Raw genomic sequence first — 24,390 nt, 5'->3', positions numbered from 1 at the left:
CTGTAAACGGCGCGAAGCCCGTGAATTATCGGAAAACAATCACATTTAACTTCCAGAGAAGATCCATTTCGAAGCGCTGTCCAACACGTCGTGTTTATCATCATCGGACTCGAACTGCTCTAGTGGGAAGACCACCATATTATTTTCAATGGTGAAGTAGTCACGTAACTGTTCATTCAATAACGTGCGTAGGACTGGATCAGCTGAGAACCCACCAGAAATGTTCCAACCAAGTTGACACTTCACAGCGAGTAAACATACGCCAGTCGGAATCACATTCAATACGATAGGTCGAAAATAGCAGACACTGTGGTAATGATGAGAGCCGGTTGTTCCGTTCGAAAGGCGGCTTATTGGTGACTTTTTCCGATCAATCACTTAATTTTCGCATTCCGCATTTCGCAGCGCATTCCAAGGCGGATGTGAAGAAAGTATTTTCCAGCGGTAAGAGCTGCGTTCAGATTTTGTGTTTCGTTGAGTGTTCTTGGGAATGTCGATTTTGGGAGCGTTGGAAATGTGATTTCGCTAAGAGGTACTGAAGAACGGGAGACTGGAGGCTTCTATAATAAAGCACAAATATTGCGACGAATACGTCAGATGCGCAGTGTCCCAACATACTGTTAATAACCAATCTTTCGATTCAATTTGCTCCTTTGATTCCACCGTATCTCATTTGCTGGATCATCTCATTACCACAGCGCTTTTCTTGCTGTGAGTTTTTATCCGATATTTTCGAGGATTGGTGTTCCTTATTGGTTCAGCGGATTGTAAGCCTTCTTTCGTGAATACGACACGTTATTTGGACACTACACGAACGAGGTGTCACACTCGGAGGAATTTCTTTCGCAATTATTCAACGCCCTGAAACAGATTATTGCTGTCGTTAAATCCCAAATCGACTTGCTTAAAATTTTATTCAGTAAAATACTTAATCCACATATCCATTCTACGAGCTAAATCTTGTGTTGCCTATCATTTCTCGTGTCATTTTTCGAGACCCTACCATCTTCTATGTTGTCCATACCAACAAACCAATACGAATCATTCCATGCTCCGCCCTCTAAGAGCAGAAAAAAATATTATAGTTTCCAAAACGGAGAAAAGTAAGGCAGAATGTATACACTGCAGGTCTGAAATAAATTTACTATTTCTATTACGACGAAAACGAAAAAACACACACATATTAGTTAGGAAAATTTCAGTTGCAGTTGCGCGAAAACGAAAACATGTTGTAAAATTATCATCTTAACTTGTACTTTGCAAATTAGATCAATGTTTTATGAGCATCTGTTTGAAGATTATACTTTTGAAAGTCATTGATGACAATAACATTTTTCGTATCAGTTTCCTACATACAAATTTAAATTCAATGAGTAGACCATCGTTTGGGGTTGAAAAGAAAACCAAATGTAAACACTAACTCATAGTTTTTCGTCTTATTAAAAATAAAAACTCTTTTTTAAATATTAAACGTTCGAATCCTACGCTAAGCTTGCGGAGCGATCGATCATGTCACTACTGTACTACTACTCTGTACTTACTTGCCGCTCGTAATCCTTCAGTTAAAATCGTTCCACATTCGAGTTTTAGTTTCAAATCGAGTTGGAATTTGTTTCTGCCGCATTGGTGCGTGTGTTTGTGGTTCGCTTCGCCAGGGGGAATCTCCTCCACACATTCACTGTTTATTCTCTGGTTTTGATTATTCGGAACTATGGCGAACTGAGGTTTTACTCCTGCTCACTCACCTCCTTCTGGCGCCGATGCTGTGATTGATGCTTTGCTACGACGATGCAGTTGGTTTTCTGTCTGTTTTTGGTGTGATGACTTTCTTCTTCTTGTTTGTCTTTGCCTTATGGTCCAGGTAAAACATGTTTCATTTAGTTTCTGTTCACTATTGGCTGCTGTTGCTAGTTATGCCTCCTCTTCTTCTTTATTTTTTGCTTCATTTGAATGTGTTCGAATATATTTATCAACTTTTAGATTATTATTCAGTATTGTTTCTCTTCATAGAGTGTGTGTTGTGTTTCCTTTTTTTCTCTTTATTCTCCGGCGATATTGTTCCATAACAATAATAATTTCCTGTCTTCATATTATTGGTAATTACTTCGCTAAATTTAATATTTAAATTGTTAAACCGATTATAATGCTAAACACGATCATTTTGTGGGCTGTTGGCGCGCTACCTACATACAATCTGTAATTGCAATTAGAATAAAATATAAGATTAAAATTTGAGATTTTTGCGCTGAATATTTTTTTTTATGTTACGGGCTAATCAAATTGTGTACGTGGCCCCCAAAGTAAGTGTACTGTTTATTCCCACCCAAGAAGAACCGATGATGGTTCTAATTGTCCGCATTACTGACCATTCTTGAATTTATTCATTCAGTCGCGTTTCAAAATTTCGATACGTCCACGAGGAAAACAAAGAAAAAAAAGTTATGACATCTAATTCGCAATGTTTTTTTTTCGCAGATCGATAATCAGATCGTTCTGCCTGACGATTCTAGCTGTAAATTCCATCGGCTTTCTCAGAGACTTTGTGCCCCTTAGGACCATAGAGTGACATTCACATAAGTTCTGATCCGATAACTTTGAACGAAAAGTAACCCTTTCATAGTTCCGTGCGTTTCTCAACCAAGCCTTGTTGAAATTGTAGTCAGAGGATTGAACTACAATTCCCGTACTGTAATGCAAAACATCTCTATAATAACATGTCCCGAAAGAATCTGAAACTATTGAGTACCAGAACAGAGAGTCGAAAGCCCCTAAAGAGGATGATTGTAATAGCTGTTATCCATGGTTATTATGCAAATAAAGTGCTTGAGCTTGAGCTTGGGTAAACTGTACAATTCGTAGTTGCTCTCCGTGATTGACCTGAATCAACCAAATTTCACAAAGAACATACAGAGTTACGCTTGGGACTAGCAAATCATTCTCGTTGTGCAATTCTTGGTGATTCGAGCTTTAAATGGTCAATAACGACGCCGGCCACGTCCTTACAGTCACCAGGGGAAGGGAAGGAATGTTATTGTGATTTTCGCCGCCCGAAGGTCAGAAGGACGCCTCTATAGCGTGGTTCCCTAGCGTTTATCATGGAAGGGATAGTTAGTGGGAAAGGTTAAGAAAAATCAGGATTCACTGCGGTAAGTGATGTGATTATGTATATGCGAACAATCGACCATTCGACGAAACGGAATTTTGAAAACACTATCACACAACACGCGGCGGAGATTATTTTTAAGGTAACCAGAGAAGTAAAATCTGTAAAATTAATTAAAATATGTCATTATTCACTGCACGTATTTTTATCGAACTCCAACCGCTACGACGGAGTTATTTTTTTTTGGAAACCGCGTTTCTGGCAGCCCTTTAAAGCTCTCAAAAAACCGTGAGCCGTCGAAATAATATTTCGACGGCCCATCTCCAAAAACTTGTACATCTCGCGAGGTTTGTAGCTATGTTCGATCCAAGGCGCGTAGAAGTATATCCTAAGGTAGGCCAACTTGCTAAAACCACTCTTCAGCCATCTTGGAAGGCTACTGTGTTTTGTTTGTAAACAAAACACAATACGCTAGTGCCCAAGCTCGCTCGTGATCAGTCTGTCTCTTTCACACTTCAAGGAAAAAATTCCCCTTCTGCTTTCTTCCGTACTGTTTCCATATACCGCTCTCCTAACCAACTTAGTGACGAAACGGCCTCACCTAGTACCATAGACCCGTCTTGGTTCGATCTACCGAACTCAAAAGAACTTTCAAGACACCCTCACCCAATAAGCACCACTTTCGCCGCTTCGACCTTAGTATATTACCGCTGGCATAACAGCAGCTTTGAATGTAAACGGAACATTATTCTCTTCGCTTTCACATATCACTATTCGGTGAGAAAGTTTCCTCTCACTTCTTTACTTTTTCTTTCACGGTAGCTACAAATGCTACGCACACAAACTAGGGATTTAATTCCAGCTATATAACACAGCATCGCGGCAATAAGAAGCACCACTCTCGCCAAAATAACACCGATCAAGGAGAAAAAAATTAGAACATGCCAATTCACGTTCTGTTTCGTTACATCATCGCATGAAAAACCGTCGTCATCATTAACAGAGTTCAACTGTTTCATACATCCTGTGACCTGTGATCATCTCAACCAAAGCCACAGACTAATTCACTATCGCATAACCCTACGCTTGTCGCTCCTCAATCAACAAACACAAACAATGCACACACGAGAAGCAGAACGAGCTGCACATCAAACAATCAAACCGGACAATTTTCGGACTCGAATCCATGTCACCATTGCACACGCCGATGTAGAAAAATGGACACTATGCGAAAAAATGTTGCCTTAAAATCATTCTAAGATCATGGAATTCAAATAGATTCCATCAACCTCGACCAGAATAGTCAGAACTAGTCTCCTCTTGGAATCAAATCAACTGTTTAAAATAAACTATTAGTGACAAATTCACAAGTCGCGTTTTCTGATCGAAACCGAAAAATAAAAGTGCATGTTTAAACAATAACCTTGCACACAAATCATTTCGTTTTCACCGTGATGTGACGTTCGTGATCAGGCCCAACTTGTGAGGATCACTTCAATATCGGTCTTGCCATTGGAAGAGCATATAATACAAAGAATTACCTGTGGGATATCGGTATAATACGGTCCAACCCTGGTTCCTCTCGTATGACACGACACACACACCAACGCGAGCGTAAGCTCGACTCGGGGACTACCGAACCGAAGTGCCTGCATCGCTCGTCTCCTTTCTTTCGTAGTGCATCGAGCAGGTAAGACGTGCATTCCAGAAGCTCCGGTGCGTTGGGTGATTTCCCTATGAATCGGTCGGATTAGTTCTCACATTACCCACTATCTATCCTTAATTTTCAGTGTGTTTATAACAACCTTTTGATCCCGCAGCAAAGCAAATTTTAGCAGTTTTCTAATCCAAGAATGGATCAAGTCAATTTTTCGTTACCGTGCTCTGAACTAATTCGCGTTGACGGCGGAATGGTGTCGACATCTGGATACGACATTAGTTTGTATGAGGCCAACTATTCTTTATCGGATTAGTCGGCCCTAAGGCAGTTTTAAATTGCTAAAATCTGTATGAATTTTTTTCTTGGCGTTATTTACCTACTAGAAGTACGTTGTTCTGACCCTAATTTAAACTATTTTCTATGAATTTCTAGATTTTCTCGCCAAAACTTACCATTATAATATAAAATTATCTTTAGACACAATTTTTGTATGATATTTGTTCACTACTTGCAAGCAAAAGTGATTTTCATTTACATAGAGTACTAATTTGATTTGCGAAAAATAATTTTCATTCATAATTTTTATTTTAAAAGTGTGTTCATTTCTTTTTTTTTCATTAAATCGTTTATTTTCACAGGCTCAGTTACATAAGTTTAAAGGAGCCAAACTCCTATCTGTATAGTTACAAGTATATATAAACATTTTTTATTAATTCTAATGTTAATGAAGTAGAGAACCGATTACTCGCGGTTTGCTCGAGTTTAGAAGGGTGACATTTTTTTCAGGAAAAGGATGGGATAGAAGGATATGTTGACAATGTTCACACTCACATTCATCATACTCAATTCTTAAGCCTATCTTATATCTAATATGTATTTACATTTCACCTTATTCTATTGTTAGTAAGAAGGGATTTGATTTCTCGTGAAGGAAAAGGAAAAGGAGAATATAAGGATATAAGGACAATCACACACGAAGATCGATAGCTTTTAGGAAGACATATATTTGGGACATGTAATCAAGGTCTAACCGAGCCAACACATCTCTCACCGGCACATTGGGCTGCCTTCCTCTAGCCCGAAGAGAGTTTTCTAAATTCGATCTGGCAACAAGATACTCCTCGCACGACCAAACAACGTGTTCGATGTCGTGGTAACCTTGGCCACAAGCACAGATACTGCCATCGGCAAGATTAAAACGAAAGAGTAGCGCGTCTAACGAACAGTTATTGGACATGAGTCGAGAGAAGGTGCGAATAAAGTCCCGACTCAAGTCCAGACTTTTGAACCATGGTTTGAGGCTAACCCTAACGATAATCGAGTGAAACCACCGACCCAATTCATCTTCGTTCCACTTACGTTGCCAGTTAGCGATGGTATTTTTACGGACTAAAGAATAAAATTCATTGAAGGCGATTTGACGCTGATAAATGTTGCCTTCAATTGCACCTACCTTTGCCAATGAGTCAGCCCTCTCATTACCCGGAATTGAGCAATGTGAAGGGACCCAGACAAAGTTAATGACATAACAGCGTCTGGTTAAAGCACTCAAAAATTCTCGTATTCTCTCAAGGAAGTACGGCGAGTGCTCTTCCGGCCTCACTGAACGGATAGCTTCGACAGAGCTAAGACTATCTGTTATAATGTAATAGTGTTCAACAGGTCGTGAGGCGACGCTGTCCAGCGCCCAATGTATTGCTGCCAATTCAGCAATATACACTGAGCAAGGATTCTGAAGACTGTGGGAGGTGCTAAAAATTTCGTAGAACACTCCAAATCTTGTGGACTCATTCATAGAGGACCCATCAGTAAAGTACATATTATCACAATTGACACGCCCATACTTTGCATTGAAGATCGTAGGAACGATCCCCGATCGATGATAATCTGGAATTCCATGGATTTTCTCCTTCATGAACAGATCAAAATGTACAGAGGAATTTATGTACTCAGGAAAACAAACACGGTTGGGAATATACGAAGAAGGATCAACCTGCATGGAGATGAATTCATGATATGAGCTTATGAATCCAGAATGAAAATTAGCTCGATAAGCTGCTCTAAATTTCCGATCACCAATGGGTTGATAATCTTACACCGGATGAGGAACCGAAGAGATAATAAATTGAAGCGATCTTTTAGTGGGAGTACGCCTGCCAAAAGCTCGAGAGTTATGGTAAAGGGTGTGTCACATCAAATTGCATCACGGAAAAAACGCTGTAGAAATTTAATTTTTAGGAATTATAGCTTCAGCTTTTGCTTATAATCAGATAAGAGCGTATAGATCACGTTGGCCATGCTTCACTGTCAATTTTTCGTAAATTTGGAAAAATGTCGTCGAACGAAAAAGAGCGTCGTGAATTAATCCTGCGCACTCATTTCGTCAATCCGGAGTTGTCACATCGGGACATCGGTAAGATGCTGGGAATCGTCCAATCTACGGTCAGCAGAGTACTAAAACGATACTTCGAGAACCTAACCATCCACCGGAAGGTGAAGAACGGCAAAAATGGATGCTCCGTCAGTGAAAAAGATCACAAGCGCGTAGTTAAGCAGTTTAGACGTGATCCGAGAAGTTCGGTCCGGGATGTCGCCAATAAGCTGAATTTGTCAAGTTCATTAGTCCAGCGGACCAAGCAGCGGGAGGGCCTGCGTACATACAAGGTTCAGAAGGCTCCTAACCGCGACGAAAGGCAAAACATGGTGGGGAAGACGCGAGCCCGGAAGCTGTACACCGAAATGCTTACGAAGCCGCATTGCCTGGTAATGGACGACGAAACCTACGTCAAAGCGGACTTTCGTCAGCTGCCGGGCCTGTTGTTCTTCTCCGCAGAGGACAAATTCAGCGTTCCGGAGGAGATTCGCAAGCAGAAACTATCCAAGTTTGCCAAAAAGTACATGGTGTGGCAAGCGATCTGCTTTTGCGGAAAGCGGAGCGCCCCCTTCGTGATGACCGGCACGGTAAACGGGCAGGTTTACCTTAAGGAGTGCCTACAGAAGCACTTACTACCACTATTGAAGCAGCACGAGGGCCCGACCATCTTCTGGCCGGATCTCGCTTCGTGCCACTATTCAAAGGACGTGTTGGAGTGGTACGAAGCCAACGGGGTCACCTTCGTGCCAAAGGAAATGAACCCGCCCAACGCGCCGGAGCTTCGCCCAATAGAGAAATATTGGGCGATTATGAAGCAGGCCCTCCGAAAGAACCCAAAATGTGTCAAATCGGAGGCGGACTTCAAGAGAAAACGGATTTCTGTTAAAAAAAAAACTACAACCTGACGTTGTACAGAACCTTATGGACGGGGTAAAGAGGAAGGTGCGAGCATACGGGCTTGGGCTCGAAGTATGAATAAAAAGAAAATGCCAAAAGTTGTTTAATAGTTTTTATTTTACTGTTTAAAATTTTCAAAAGGATCGGTCTACTGGGCGAATTTCTACAGCGTTTTTTCCGTGATGCAATTTGATGTGACACACCCTTTATGCGTTGAGGGCATACATCCCAACGCAATACGGAGACAAAGATACTGAATTCGCTCGAGTTTAATGAGGTGTGTTTTGGCAGCTGATTGAAAACAGAAACTGCCATACTCCATCACTGAGAGAATAGTTGTTCGATACAAAATTATAAGATCTTCGGGATGGGCTCCCCACCAGGTGCCGGTAATTGTACGGAGAAAGTTTATTCTTTGTTGGCATTTTTTACTCAGATACCTAATATGGGCCCCCAAGTATATTGGAGTCGAACCATACCCCAAGATACTTGAATGACATAGCATGAGTGATCGATTTACCCAAAAGTAGCTTTGGTTTTGCTGGTCTATGCTTCCTAGAAAAAACCACCATCTCTGTTTTCTCCGTGGAGAATTCGATCCCTAGCCCAATGACCCAGGTTGAAAAATTGAATATGTTGAAGTCCAGCTGCTGAGCTACGGATGTAAAGATTTGTGGAAAAATTGTAAACTTATCGATTTGAGCTTTGTTCGGAGAGATTTTAGGTGAACTGTATAGCTATCAACGAACATGACCACCTTTGAGAAGAAATAGATATAAGTATGACCCATTACCATTACACATATTTCCAGAAACAATACCTTTCTATTTTCATTGGAAAATTTTTCGTCAATTGCATGATCCATTTCTCAAAAAGCATTAAAGCCATCCAGGCATTGGTGTTGCTCTCGTATATCACTGGTAATGGCTTATACTTTTCGAAACATCGTGGGTTTTTACTCTTTCAATTGATCATCAACGGTAGTTTATCGCTTCCGTCCATGTTGGTTGTGCTGTAACACATTGCGGACCGCTCACGAGTTTTCTCGTGTTTCGCGTCCGTTTGTTACGGATGGATCACGAAATAACCCGTGTTTTCTACACTTGAAGGTTAAATCCTTGATCTAACAAGGCCTACCGATGGTTCGCCTTTATCTCATCCACATCGAAGGAAACGATCTCATCCGTGAAATCCGAACAAATGAAGCGTTCAAGTTTGCCCCAAAACGTGCGGTCCATAATGTGTTAATGTTGAGAATTCCCAGTTTCTGGACAAATTCGCAAGTCTTATCCCGAAGAATGGAACTTGAGAGAGGTAAATTATTTTCTCTGGCTTGATAAGACAAAAATTCCATTGACCGCTCCAGCTTTTCGATTCCGACCAATCTTGTATGCTTTTTGTCTAGATTAAATTCTCTCTTCCGACTCCATTTTTTTCAGTTTGAATAGTGTTGATACCGTACTTTGTGTAATACTGAAAAATCTTTTGCAGCTTCAGACCTCTTCCGTCCATACTTTTCGACCTGCCCGAAGATGCTCAAACGTTGCGCAATGGTTAGTGTTTTAATTGTTCGCTTGAAAGGTTTTCGTGGTTTTCCATACTTGAAAAGAAATTGCTTGATGGCACGAACACTTCGTCTCCACTTTCAAGAGCAGTTGAAATCAGAGGTAATAACGCACAAAAACATGTACGCGAAAATCAATCGAGTTAGGGAGGTGAAACTCCATGGAGGAATGAATCAAAATCCATCGAGTAAGGGAGGCATCGAGTTAGGGAGGTATCGAGTTATGGAAAGAAGAATGCTTGTAAAACCAAAGGTGCCATGAAATTCATCGAGTTTGAGAAAATATCGAGTTACAGAACATCGAGTATGGGAGAGTTGACTGTATAACGTTCTATCCGAGGACTAACCGTTTTCGAGTTTTACCAATTAATATAATTAAAATCATGTTCGTGAAATATTAGAAAATGCATACTGCTGCTGAACATTACGACTAAGGTTCCGAAATCGTATAGAAATTTCACTTGTATTATTTTCATTATAAAAGAAATGATTATATCTCGAGAACTTTTAGTTCTAAAATGAAACGTTACACATAGTTTTTTATGTAGAATCGCTTTCAAATTCCATTTTTATATCACTTTTTTTAAATTTTTACGATTTCACAAAGTATGGAAATTTCTAACAATTGATTTAAAATGTAACTTTTCATAAATGGTTTATTTATTTTCTAACAAATTTGTCAAACATCATATTTTAATCGAACATCTGGATTTTGTGTTACGTTTTTTTGAAAAAAAGATCAACATTTCTGCATACCCCCATGTGCAGAGTCAGTCGCAATTAACATTGGTCATATGATAATGAAAATTGTGATCCTGGGTAGCTTCCATTATTTGTACCAAGTTTCAGTAAAATCGAAGTGAGTCGCGTCAAAATTTGCTGTTTTTGGCTGATTTGGGGTGGAATTGCTCTATAGTAATTTTAATAAATCCAATACTCATATGAATAGAAATAAATCAGTACACTCACTCTTGGGACAATCTCCGTATTTTAAGTTCAATGTTGAATGTTGTTCATACAATGTTGCTCAAGACTGATGAGGCTGAAAAACATGTTCACGTGCTTGTGCGACTCACCTAATATTATGTGATATTCCATGAAGAATTCGATATAAGATCATTGTTCGCGGCGGCAGATGAGGACGATGTCGATGCCGACGAGGCAGTAGACGAGGTGGATGCGATCGACGCGCTGTCACCGTTGTTACTGCAGGCGGCCCAGGCCAGCTGTGCCTGCTTTGGTCCCCAGATCCGCACCGTACCATCGTCGGACGCGGAGGCTAGCAGGGACGGATAGACTGGATTCCAGCTGACACAGTTCACGGTTCGCGTGTGACCCACCAGTGTCGCTAGCGGTTCCTCTCGGCGGATGTGCCAGATGTAAACCTTGTTATCTTCGCTTCCGCTGGCCACGAAGCTTTCGTTTATCCCACCAAAGCAGGAGTAGATTGTGTAGTTACCCTGGGTCACGCCCTGGAAGCGACGGACAAGGCATTTATCCTGTAGGTCCCATAAATGCAGCCCCTGCGAGGAGATATTGAGCAGGGCCAGCCGGTTTGCTGAGTTTACTGAGAACGTCATAATGGGACACTGTTCCTGAACAATATTGTAATCAGTCCTGGGATTGTCAAAGCTGTAACCCCTTATTCGGTAGTGTGTGTCAGCGGCGAGAATCGTCTTGTTGTCCGATAGGAAGGCCAAGCCATTGACGCGTACGCCTTCCCAATTGTCGTGAACGGTTCCATCCAAGTCCACTAGATAAAACTGACCGCGTGTTCCGCCAGTGACGAAGCGGGTTCCATCCTTGTTGAAAGCGGCACATGTCAAACTATCGTCCGTAGAGTGGGACACTTTCGTCACTAGTCGTTCCTGCTCCACATCCCAAATCCACAGATCTGGGCAGTCTTCGGGACCACACACGATAAAATATTTGGAATCCGGGCTCCAAGCAATATACGACACACCATACGTGTGGCCATCGAATGTTCGCTTGTTCTTCAAGGCCAACTTAACAGGATCAACTTCCCAAACAATCACTGTGTTATCCTTCGAACCAGTTGCCAGCCTTAGACCGTTCGGTGAGAACTTACAGAACCATACCTCATCCGAGTGGTCATTCAATACATGCAAGGCTTGCATTGGGAAGCCCTCGGAGGAGCAATTGTGATCAACCAGCAGTGAAACGTTCTCTATGTTAGTGGTCCAGGCCATATCGTGACATTGACAATTTTCGGTTTGCATTTCGACCGATTGAGCGAGTAGGGTGCGAAGACGCCTTGGTGGCAACATAACCGTAGCCGGCAGATACGACTGGAGTCGATCCATCAGCCGGGTGCGCGATTTCAGACCCTTGCCCTCCCAGCTGGACCGTTGGTACAGTTCCTGATTGTTGGTGCACATCATATAAGAAGACAGTTGATGAACACGAGGGGTGTTATGCTGTAACGGGGTTAGCTCGTTACGGAGCACGTGTAAAGCATCGATGGGGCGTCCTTCCTCTAAGAACTCCAAATATTTTTGCTCCAGCAGTAAGAACTTCATCTCATTTATACTGGCACGATCGGTCTTTGGGTCAACCATAGTTTGCAGTTCCTGGAGATCATGGTCGGCTTTGGTCCAGTCTCCTATTAGAACATGCTGACGGAATTTGGTTGCCGATATGTGCTCCAAACAGCAACCAGACTCCTGCATCAGAGCCTCTGCGCTTTTCTCTAGTCCAATGTTTTTCAAGTGCTGTCCAATCAATCGTACGATCTCTTGATCAGTCTTATCAAGCTTCACCAACGGGCGTGGAGCGGTTGAGGCTTCACCGTTGGTAGCAATATTGCTGCTAGCTGGTCCACCCTCCGGTTGGCCATTATTATTGTTGTGGCCGTTCATCTCGCACGAGGACGACGATTCCATTGTTGCAGCTGGTGGCATCGTCCCATTGAGATTGTTGCTATCGTTCAACATTTTGCGGCGTTTGCTGCTTTGGGGGCTGGTCAGATGACTCTCCTTGTCCTCGTGTCCTTCCCCTCTGTTGTCTTTCGTCAATTGATACTGATCTGATCCTTCCGGTGGTGGTGAATGTTTTCTCCTCCTTGTCGACTTTCTACGTTGCTGTTGTGGGTCTCGGTCTCTTTCTTCCTTTCTCTGGTGGCGTTGCTCTCGTCGGGCGAGTTTATCCTGTTTTCGCTCCAACTCCACCTCGACTTGAGCACTTGAATCACTTGGTCGATCCTGTCTTGGTTGCTCTTGCTCTAGGGTAGAGGATGAAGACGATGTAGACGAGGAGGACCAAGTTGCAAGCCGTAATCGGCTACTCGGGGATTGCTGGTGTTGCTGATGTGGCTGATGGTGATGACTTGATTGGGCGTGGTGGTGATGGTGGCTCGCGCTGCTAGTGCTTGGTACCGTTGCTCGTCGTTCATTGAGGTCTTCTTCTGAGGACGATGACGACCTTGCAGAAGAGCCGTGCTTCTCTTGAACGTAAGCAATTTTGAGTTTGTTTTAACATTCAAGCTGCGGAAGAAAGAAAAAAAGATGTGTGGTTAAGAACATGGGCGTCAAGATGGTTCAAGATGAATGTTTGGAAAAATAATTTTCGGAATTTTTTCATGATTCCAATAGAAGTCAGTAAAAGGCCACCCTCCCGTTAAACCCCTGAAGAGAACAAAGGAGGGATAGGTTGAGCTCTTCTTTTCAATATTTGTTGAAGACCCAAAGGGTTCAGAGTGAGGAAGATTTTGTTGAAGTTTTTTTTTCTGAAATTCTCTATTCCTAATTTATTTAATCCTTTCCCCTATAACCCAAATCAGATAATTGAAAGACATGAAAGAATGGTAATAAACAACTGACAACAACAAGAACAGCCATGAAATTCGAAGACGCATAGTCAACGGAAGTCGCACCTATGGGATCCGCAAATCCTTAAGGTCCAACAAACCCCGAACCCGTACGAAGTGCACCATGTACAAACCCCAAATTGGACCGGTTATTCTCTATGGGCACAAAGCATGCTCGACGCTCAAAGAGGGCTCACAAGCACATGGTGTTTTCGAACGATGAGCAGTGGCGTCTCGTTCGCCTGTTTAAACTGTCCATAGGACAGGTAGACAATCTCAGAAAAAAAATTCAAAAACCTTTTTTTTATTATTTCGCATTTGTAGCATGAACAAGGAATTATCGAAGGTTGTTTATTTCAAACTTCCCTATAATCTCGAATATCTTTATTTTATTTTCTGTTTGAGTGAACTTCTTCACCGCGAAGAATTTAAATTTGATTTGATTTGATTTAAATTTGAATTGAAATTTCATTCAAAGATAGCAATATAGTGTATTCGACAAAGTTTTAGATTTTTTTAAACGTAAACTTTTGTTCTATCTTTTATAGTTTTTGGAATATATGACCTTTTTGTAAGGAGACGTCTGAAAAACTCCTTTTGACATTTTTGTACTCGCGTTTGACATGTTGAGATGTTGCTAAATAGAAAAAAGTTTATGTAATATGTCAATCGCGATAATTTTATAATTATATGGGCCTTTCGTATAATTCATGTTCAGAACATGTTTAAACACTTTATCAATTTTCAAAATAATTTTGTTTAAATTATTTTTTTTTATATTTGTTTGATATTTTTGATTGATAACTTGAATGATTCCCTACATTTCATTCATTCACTTTCATTTTGTAGGTCTTATAGTTTTAGAGTCAAGATTCTTCAAAAAGAAAAGCTGAAAAAGAACTCGAAGTATCAAAGAAATTCCCCCTCAAAAGCTTTAAGAACTACTGAATGTCGGTTAGAGAATGAAATGTAGCAAATTATGTATAGTTTCAAAAATATTAAACAAATTGAAAAAAAAAATAGAATTATTTTTTCTTAAAAATATGTTTTTTTTAATTCTGAGAAAAAAATATACATAAATAGCCCATACAATTACCAAAAAGTCATCCATAGATCGGAAGACGGGCAACAAAAATTATTCATGTTTCTTTCGAAAAATTGTACTAATGTACTAATGTAACATTTTTATGTGTAAATATCGCAAACTTTTTTCTATTTAGAAACATGACTAACGCGAGAATTTGTTACGAGTAAATCTTTTTTTTTTTCATTAGCCTCCATACGAAAATGCTATACATTACAGAAACTATAAAAGATAGAAAGTTGACGTCTTCGACAAACGTTCATATTTTAATAAGATCTAAAACTTGGTCGAATACACTGTATCGCTACCTTGACTATATACAAAATTAGGATTGGTTGTATTAAAAAAAAAAGTTATTAGGAAAACTTTATCCCTGTAAAAGTGCCCATCTTCCGATGTATGGATGACTTTTTGGAAACTTTAAAATTTTGTAGGTATTATAGCGTTTGACCAGTGGCGTAGTGTGCGGGCGGCAAACCCGGCATTTGCCGGGGGCGCTGGCCCGCTGGGGCGTCAAAATCCAGGAATTTTGATTTTTTTCCTACAATTATATTTCCCAATTATTATTTTTCATCTTTTAATTGAGGAAAAAACATCCATCATGAGCAGTTGCTTCTGTCCGTACATTAATAAAAAACCATTAACCTCTCTCTGATTTTCGCAAAATTGAAACACCCAACACCACATTACATCAATACCCTTTTGATTATTTGCTACGTATACCTAGGCGCCTCTCCCTGCAATGCAAAACAGATGCATTGATACAGAGGGGCGGAGGGGCACCGAAATAGGTCTTAAATGGCCGTACGATGTTTTACAGTTAAAGCCTGTTTTAATTAGAATTTGGTCGCATAAATTCATTTCTCAGCATAGAAATAATTTTAACATTTCTCAGCATAGAAATAACGTACAAAAAAGAGAAGAATGTTATTTTGTAGGTTTATCAACTTTAAGGTTAAAACATATGAAAATTTATTCGTCATTTGTTCGGATGAATTTTCGAACTTTTCGTGTGATTTTGCTATCTTCTTGGAAAAGTGGTGCATTTGAATTGTATTTTTGATGGTTCTGCCACATTTCTTCAATTTGCCTTTGATATTGTCCAATATCTCTCGAAAATCCGAACAATTTGGTGGATTGATAGTTTTTTCAATGAAGTCGATTTTTTTCTCCTTATACCACTTGATGCCATCCCGGCTGTAATGGCAGCTTGTCAAGTCAGGCCAGAGCTTCACTGGACCATTGTGTGATAGAATGAATGGCAAAATACTGTTCTGAAGACACTCCTCCTGGTAATTTTGCCCCAGTGATGACAACCATTGTCGTCGTTCCACAACTACAGATCCCTTGCCAACTCATCAACTTAGGGGCAAACTTATCTGCGTGAACAAATTTCAACCTACCCTACGCTTGACAAAGGTAAAATTTGTTACCGACTTTTTGTCTAAAAAACCATTTTTACGTACCCTATGATCAGAAAGTACCGGGATTTTTTAAATAAAAAAAAAGAGTTAAATTTCAGGCAAATTTAATTTCTTTTAAATTAATTAATTTAATTTAATAATCTCTTTCAAAATACGATTCATCTGAAGCAACACACATGTATCAACACTTGACCCAGTCCTCCATGCATCCCTGGTAGGCCAACGAAAGGATGGTTTTTAGTTTCCTCGTAATATTCTCTTTGATCTCATCGATCGACTGAAATCTTTTTCCACGAAGTGGCAACTTCAACTAGGAAAATAAAAAAAAAGTTGCGCGGGGCCATCAGGCTCTCTCGGTGGTTTTTACTTGATGTTTGATCAAATAATACAGTACAATTATGGCTCGGTGCGATGGCGCGTTATCATCATGCAAAATCCAAGAATTGTCGGCCCATTATTCATTAGCATTATTTAGCAACTGTCTGTCGATGGTGTTTTTGCACAAAATCCAGGTCCTTCGGAACGAGCCTGACTTCCACGCGTCTCAATCCCGAACAATATGCTGTACTGTTCCATATGCAATGCCAAATTCACTAGACATCTCTCTTAAGCTGGTATGACGATTTTCAAGCAACATTTCTTTCACTTCGTTCAAGTTTTCATCGGTGTTCGACGTCTCCCGGTAACGTTTAAGTACGGTATTTACAGTCGATTTTGGCAATTTTAGGAATTTTGCAATCTTTCCTCCCGACCACGTCGGGTTCTCAATGTGATTGTGCCAATTTTTTCTTGCCTTTCGCGTTCCATCGTCGATAACTTTTGGATGTATCCTTCAATCTTGACGAATTCTGTTCTACTGAATAAACAAACCACCCAGATCAAAAAACTGTCAATAGTTTCTCGATGTGACAACTAGGGGCGCTGGAGTGAATAAAAATAAGCGACCAAATTCTAACTGAAACACACTATATTTCTTAACCTGCATTAAAAGAACGCATACTTCTAAACAATGTCTGTGTTATTGAAAGGTAATTTTTGAGCAACTTTTGTGCTGGAATGAAAGAGTTTTCTAGTCTGGTTTACACTAAAGTAAAAATGGCACAGACCGCGCATCGTGCGAACACAGTTTCAGCAATCGTAAATTGATTGAAAATTATCTGCGTTCTAAAATGAATCAAGACCGACTCAATGGATTGGCAATTTCTTCGATCGAAAATGAATCGTTAGCAGATCTTGATTTAAATGCAATTAAGGATCATTTTGCTCCAGTTAAAGCACCCAAGGCAAAGATTTGACTAGAGAATAAGCGAAGCTGGTAATGATTTTTCTTAACCTTCTAGATACGGATAAACTGCTCAAAGTGAACTTTGGTATAAGGGAGAAGCTTTCTCAAAATAATCAAAAACTCAAAGTTAGTGAAAAAATCGTATAAAATGGTATTTTTTTGGGGCACAATTTCCATAGTTTGCCGGGGGCACTATCTTTTTTTTCTGTGATGGTCCCAAAGGCCCTTTTATTTTTTTGGGTCCTACCTCCACCCCATACGCTTCTTTTAGAGTGGGAGGGACTGACTATCTCGTAGATAATTTGTTTTTCAATGTTATATTACTTGATGTTGTCGATTTTGTTTTTCCGGTATTATATTTCTCGTTGCGTCTACTCTCGCGTATGGCCATCGGTGACATTCATGTCAGTAGTGAATAATTTTTTTAACGATGTCAATTGTTGTCTTTTTGAATTGTGCGATATTTGTCATTTTTTAGCGTCTTGAGGTTATGTGTTGTAAATTTGTAGTCCACGATAGAAAAGTGATCGTTGTGTCGTTGTTTTTGTAAGATATGGTAATCTAAAGTCAGCTGTTCTCCTGGTGTTATGAGAGTGCACGTCTCTTCCATATTCGACATTTTCCATTAAATAATCAGGTAGTAATTCGAATTTCATTTTATGAATAAAAATCAGGAAATTTCGGACAGTCCTTTATCGTACGGACAACCATTGAAGCATATCCAACATCGTAACACTTGGCGTGTACCTACTACATCTAAGAACCACTCTCATTATCTTATTTTGTAAACGTTGCAGTCTTTGTAGTTGCGTATCTGAAGCATGTAGCAATACTGTAGCACAATCATCACAATGTGGCATTATAACAGACCTTGCATACGTCACCTTAGATTCGAATGTTGGATACCTATTTATCCGGCAAAGCACATCATATTTAACAGCCACCTTTTTTATAACGTAGTCAACATGTTCAATGAGCGTTCGCTTCTCGTCGACTTGCACACCTAGATATTTAACAATTTTCACTCGTTCAAGCATTACACCATCCATTAACATAGGTAAGTCTTGGAAAGATTCAGACAAAGCCTCATCATTTTCAAATTCTCCGTAATTATTTTCAAGTCTTCGTTTGCCTCCGCCATTGCTGTAGACACGTCATCATTCACCCAATAAATTGTAGAGTCATCGGCAAACAATTTCAAAACACCTCTTCCTGTATGACATTTCATGTCATTAATATACAGAATGAACAACAAAGGACCTAACACACTACCTTGAGGAACACCTAAATCATTTAGTCTTCGATCCGATGTAGTATTTCCAAATCTAGTTCTTTCACTTCTATTATTCAAATAGCTTGTAAACCAATGCAAAACCACACCAACAATTCCTATGTTCTGTAATACCTGAAGAAGCTTCTGTCTATCAACAATTTCAAAAGCTGTTTTGAAATCCAAGAACACTGCTACCATGTATTTTCCATTCTCTATATTAGACTTCCATTTGCGTAATATTAAGTTTATCGCAGTCTCAGTAGAATGATTCTTTCGGAAGCCTGATTGTTCTGGAATGCCTTTTCTGTTGTAAATTCCAGAAACTGCTTCTTCACACACAGCTCTAAAATTTTTTCTTGCAGTCTCAACATATTTATGGGTCTGTGTAGCTTTGCATCAGTAGTGTTAGTCACTCTCGGGATAGGTATTACTATCGATTCTTTCCACGGTTCTGGGACTACACCGCATCGAAGACTTTCATTTACGATTTTCAACAACATACCATTCATAACTAACGACGCGTCTCTGAACACTTGGGTTGACACATTTCCAATTCCTGATATACGTTTCAAATTCATTATTAATTCGTTGAGTTCATCATTTGTAACCAATGAGAAATTCCTCAAATGTTGATCGTCTTCACATTGGACACTAACACTGTCTGACATGGAGGAATGCTTTCATGTATTTCAATCATGTTATCAACAAAATACTCATTCAATCGATTCGCAATTTCTTGTTCGTATGTTATTTCTATACTATTAAAGTTCATTATATTCGGTTTCGTCGTCTCGGAATTCAGTAGTTTTTTAATTGTTTTCCATATTTTTTTTCCGTCATATTTATTTAATTCCAATTCTTCTTGAAACATTGTATTTTTTGCCTCTCTCAGCGCCCTCGAATATAGATTTCTAGCAGCAACAAAATTATTCCAGTTTCGCGTTGTTCTATCTTGTCTATGCTTACCACACAACCAATCACGACGACACTTTAGGCTAGCCAAATGATTGGAATGCCAGCTGTTTACTGGATGTGTTGTAACGATTTTGATATCTATTAGTTGCGATACACTTTTTTCTAAGATTTCATCAAATGTTCTCGCTTCACCATGAATATCGCTTCCGACAGTAGAGGAAATAGACAAACTTTGTCTTAATAAATTGCAAAGACTCGCCTGATTATAATGAACCCATTATTAAACCGAAACTTGTTCATTTTGAGTGTCTGGAAGAAAATTGCTATCTGATATAACACAAATAGTCTCATGATCTGAAATTCTATAATCATGTAAAACATTTGTCTCGCAGTTTTCATGATAATAAAAAACTAAATCTATCTTTGTGCTACTTAGTTGGGATACTCGGGTGTCTTGTACAACATACTGCTTTAAACCGCACACGTCTGCCACTCGTCTCAACTCACGACTCTCTTACATACTGTTATAATTTGTATTGAAATCACCACAAATTATATTTTCGATACCATCATTCATCGCATCTGAAAGCCATTCATGCTCAAGTATTCTCAAGAATTCGTTATCACCGTAACTAGGAGAATGATACACGCCGCCAACAAGTAACTTCTGATTTCCTGCTCTAATTTTTATTGCAAGGAACCAGTTTCCATTTTTCTTATCGTTTTTAATTAACTCTACCAAATGTCCATTTTTCACATATATGGTAACACCACCAGTATGTTTCGAATGTGATATGCAATTAATCATCTGGTATCCAAGAAGAGAGTATAAACATAGATTAACATCGTCAGCCAAATGTGTTTCAACAATTACCACCGCTAAAGGTTTTATGTCATATATCTACCCTCACTACGTCGCTGATTGGAACACAACAGATTTATCACTTTCATGAAGAAAATGAAGAAAATATTAGGCTGTCAAAAAAGTCCTGCGGTATTTTTTTTTAATTTTCATTTGTTCATAAAATTAGTTACAATCATCTGTTTTAAGTCAAATATGCGCCGTTTTGTTCGATGACTTGTTCCCAACGAGATGCCAACTTCATAATACCCCTTCCTTCTTTGTTTTTAAGAGGCTTTAAACTTTGCAGTTCATTCGCCTCTACAATACCCCTGTTATAGAAGCTCGCTTCCTTATTGGCAAAAAAACTCGGATAGTCAATTTTCACAGGCCTCTTTTGTGGCTAACTTCTGACTACCTAGCTCGTTCGCCATGGACAAAAACAGGTGATAGTCACTTGGTGCAAGGTCCGGACTATACGGCGGATGCAAAAGAACCTCCCATCCGAGCTCCCGGAGCTTCTGGCGCGTCACCAAAGAAGTGTGTGGCCTGGCGTTGTCCTGATGGAAGACAATGCGGCCTCTGTTTATCAAAGATGGCCTCTTCTTCATGAGTGCTACCTTCAAGCGGTCCAGTTGTTGGCAGTACAGGTCCGAATTGAGCGTTTGGCCATAGGGAAGCAGCTCATAATAGATTATTCCTTGACAATCCCACCAAACACACAACAGAATCTTCCTGGCCGTTAATGAGGGCTTGGCCACCGTCTGAGCCGCTTCAGCGGGCTTCGACCACGACCGTTTGCGCTTCACGTTGTCATAAGTGACCCACTTTTCATCGCCAGTCACCATCCGCTTAAGAAACGGGTCGATTTTGTTGCGATTCAGCAGCGATTCACATGCGTCGATATGGTCAAAGATTTTTTTTGCGTCAACGTGTGTGGCACCCATACATCGAGCTTCTTTGTGAATCCAAGCTTCTTCAAATGGTTAATAACGGTTTGATGACTTATCCCCAGCTCTTGACCGATGCTACGGCTGCTACTATGCCGGTCTTTCTCGGCTAATTCCGCGATTTTGTCGCAATTTTCGACGACAGGCCTTCCGGAGCGTGGCGCATCTTCGACGACCTCTACACCAGAACGAAAACGTTGAAACCATCGTTTTGCGGTGGAAATGGAAACTGTATCGGGTCCATAAACTGCACAAATTTTATTGGCAGTTTGAGATGCAGATGCATTTGAGTAGTACTGTAAAATATGTCGGATTTTCTCTTTATTTTGCTCCATATTTGCGACACTATAACTCACGAACGACTTAACCAAACAAAACACTGTCAAGGACTATATTATAGCGCGCAAAAATACCTTTCCAACAAGCTATAGTATGACTCAACAATGAATACAACTAGAATTACGCGCTTACAACGACACCTCGCGGAAATACCGCAGGACTTTTTTGACAGCCTAATATAATTAAATATGTAGATTTGTAAGAAATTTCATCACACAATTTTATAAATCTTTGTTTTCCTGTGGACGTTTACGGTGAACATCCTCCATCGAATAAAACTCGCAAATATTGTTTAGAAAAGATAATTTTGACATGAAGGACAAAAATATTCAACACACACCCAAGAAATTTGAAGAAGCCGAATTCGAATAATTATTGATAGAAGATTGTAATCAAACCCAATCAAAATTAGGAACAATATGATAGGTCGATTGATTCAGTGAATCCCCATGTAATAAAAATTATTCTGAAAAGTTCAGAACTGTTCAGGATGATGTTCCAGATCCTGACGGAAGATCGATTCACTTTTGACGAAAGCCTCATAGCCTGGCGTGATAATTGGATCACCCCGAAAGAGTAGGATTTCAAGCAATGAATCCAAAATCTTTTCATTTTCTAAATGAACGAATGTGTTTGAAAAGAATAAATATATAGTGCAGGAACTTTCCTTCCAATCAATGGAATTGATACAAACAAAATTTGTAGCTCGCGACTATTTGTTGTTCGAGTAAATTCCGGAAAAAAAACCTAAGAACTTCCCTGATTACTGAATCCCCGTGTCCTTGAATATATGATGATTGAACTATTCCAACAAACTTTTTAGTTATTTGATGTATCTTTCAAAAATATTCATTCGCTTATTGCCCTTGCTGGCAATATAGAAGAGAAGAGTTGTTTTGAACTATGATGTATATTATTACCAGATGAATTGTGACTTTTAATGGAAGAGCTCACGTCTAGTCACACAAGTCTCACATACATACACACACAAACCCTGAAAAAATAGACCGTGTAAGATGCGATTAGCGGCGACAACAAAGAAGAACTCTCGACACCAGCGAAACTCCAACTCACCCTGCACAAATCGCGCTGCAATCAGAATCGATTTTGTGCACTTCTCCTATGCTCTTTGTATGATTTTCCCACTGTCAGCAAGATATAGTCAGAACTGAACAAGTGACAGGAAAATAAGACTAACGAAAAAGAAAACCAGCGAAAGAAAATATGGCTGGCCGACTGACTGTTCAAAAGAGCCCCTAGTGTTCCTGGTTGTTCGAGTCCGGTTCCGAACGGGGACATACTCAATGATTCCATACGTGACTTATTGGGTTGTTACAAATAGTGCCTGAAAAGGTGCACTTTACAAACCTACAGATAAATCGAAGCACTTACCACAACAGTGAATTAGTTGAAATCCCAGCTTTCGTTCCTAATCGAGAAAGGTTTTGGCACTTGGAATTAGGAGGGTAACAAACTTTCTAGACGTCGAGAAGGGCAGCAACCAAAACAAAAAATATATAAATCACTAGCAGCCATATGTAATATTTTTTTCGCTTTAATAATAATACTCTACCTTTCTGTAACTGCTCCTACTCGCTTTATTAGTCCTCCTACTCCTCTTCGCTGCTGCAGTTTCTAATGTATTAATAATACTACACTGACGGCAGAAGCAACTACGACAACGGTACACGATCAACTGCTAGAAAAAAAAAATACGCTCTACTACTTCACAGCTGATCAGGGTCAACAATGTATTGGTGAATACGTCAGGTCATCCACGCAAACATCTACGTAACAGCACTATTAGTTTCCGCTGGAATCACTCAGCCCATTCAACAATACAGTCCTTGTTTTTACAAGCCCAGCTCGTTCGCCTCCGTCTGTTTGTGTGTCGAAAATATTCACGACCTGTCAAATTCAAATAGTCGGCTCTGTGGCTAACAGATGTCACTTTCAATTCTTTGTCCACAATATTCTCACTCACACCAGCTAAATGCAATACACTCTTGTTGTGTTATTATTGCCAGCGCAAGTTTTTCATCTCCTTTGTGTTTCTATGAATTTTATGTTTTTGTTTACGTTCTTCGTTTACTTTCTCCTTATACCAGTTCCAGTCTTGGGGAGGCTTCTTTTTCTTCTCGCCACCAGTATGTCTGGCAATCAATGAACCTTTCGCCCTCTGGCAAACGAATTCTCTTAACAATATTTTTTTTTCTAGAGCGTGCAACCAATTTTCAATCTTGGATCGATAAAATCACTAATTAGAAGATGTTGTCATTATTCTCTCCTTGATTTTTACAGTGGGGCATCGGTCGAAGAAAAAAAAAACCAAAAACTACGCACTGTTCTCACTTGAAATGTACGAAATCTTGTTTCGTTCCACAGCACTTGGAAAAATGTTCAAGTATTTGAAATATATGTTCGATTTCACGACAAATCCCAAGGCTTATCCTGGTTTATGTGAAAAATTGTCCCGTCTTTCTCAACACTATAATACGACACCACAGTTGCTAGTTGTGGAAAGGCAGAAACAATAATGACGACGTATGAGCCGTGTCGACACTCATGAAACCAGTGCAGGTATTCAATGATGGAAGCGAGAAATAAAGCTTCAACCGTGATGGCGATGCCACACCACTACAGTTTAACGGGCCTGTAAGGATGACGAGAGAAGTGCATTTAATTGTAAATTATTCAGACCAAGGAACTCTAGCGAGAGGCCATGAATAGTTTCATTAGCAAGTATGCGTGCTCTGTAAGCTCAACGGTTCGTTTAGTGATTTATCAAAAATAATGAATAGATTGCAGTATTGACATTTTCGAGCTGACGCTATTGGCGTACTGTATCAATTGTC

The 24,390-nt window shown here is 39.8% G+C and overlaps 1 protein-coding gene across 5 annotated transcripts; it reads right to left on the bottom strand.

Moving 5' to 3' along the window:
• Positions 1-871: 871 nt before the first annotated feature.
• LOC129767516 (WD repeat-containing protein 26 homolog) lies at positions 872-24,139 on the bottom strand. Of its 5 annotated transcripts, none has more exons than XM_055768501.1 (5): positions 23,879-24,139; positions 23,109-23,234; positions 22,928-23,013; positions 10,675-13,101; positions 872-2,194 (listed from the first exon to the last, which is right to left on the bottom strand). In XM_055768501.1, exon 4 carries the CDS (start codon positions 12,550-12,552, stop codon positions 10,681-10,683), a length of 1,872 nt encoding a protein of 623 aa, XP_055624476.1. In that variant the 5' UTR covers positions 12,553-13,101; positions 22,928-23,013; positions 23,109-23,234; positions 23,879-24,139; the 3' UTR covers positions 872-2,194; positions 10,675-10,680. The 5 variants fall into 5 exon arrangements, with proteins under 5 accessions (XP_055624476.1, XP_055624477.1, XP_055624478.1 ...); XM_055768502.1 differs by having other exon boundaries at positions 23,109-23,231; XM_055768503.1 differs by having other exon boundaries at positions 23,888-24,139.
• Between the last annotated feature and the right edge of the window lie 251 nt (positions 24,140-24,390).

This window comes from Toxorhynchites rutilus, chromosome 2 (assembly GCF_029784135.1).
Source record: "Toxorhynchites rutilus septentrionalis strain SRP chromosome 2, ASM2978413v1, whole genome shotgun sequence".
Lineage (NCBI taxonomy): Eukaryota > Metazoa > Arthropoda > Insecta > Diptera > Culicidae > Toxorhynchites > Toxorhynchites rutilus.
The sequence above is the reverse complement of the archived record's forward strand: the minus strand, read 5'-3'. Positions and strand labels throughout refer to the sequence as shown.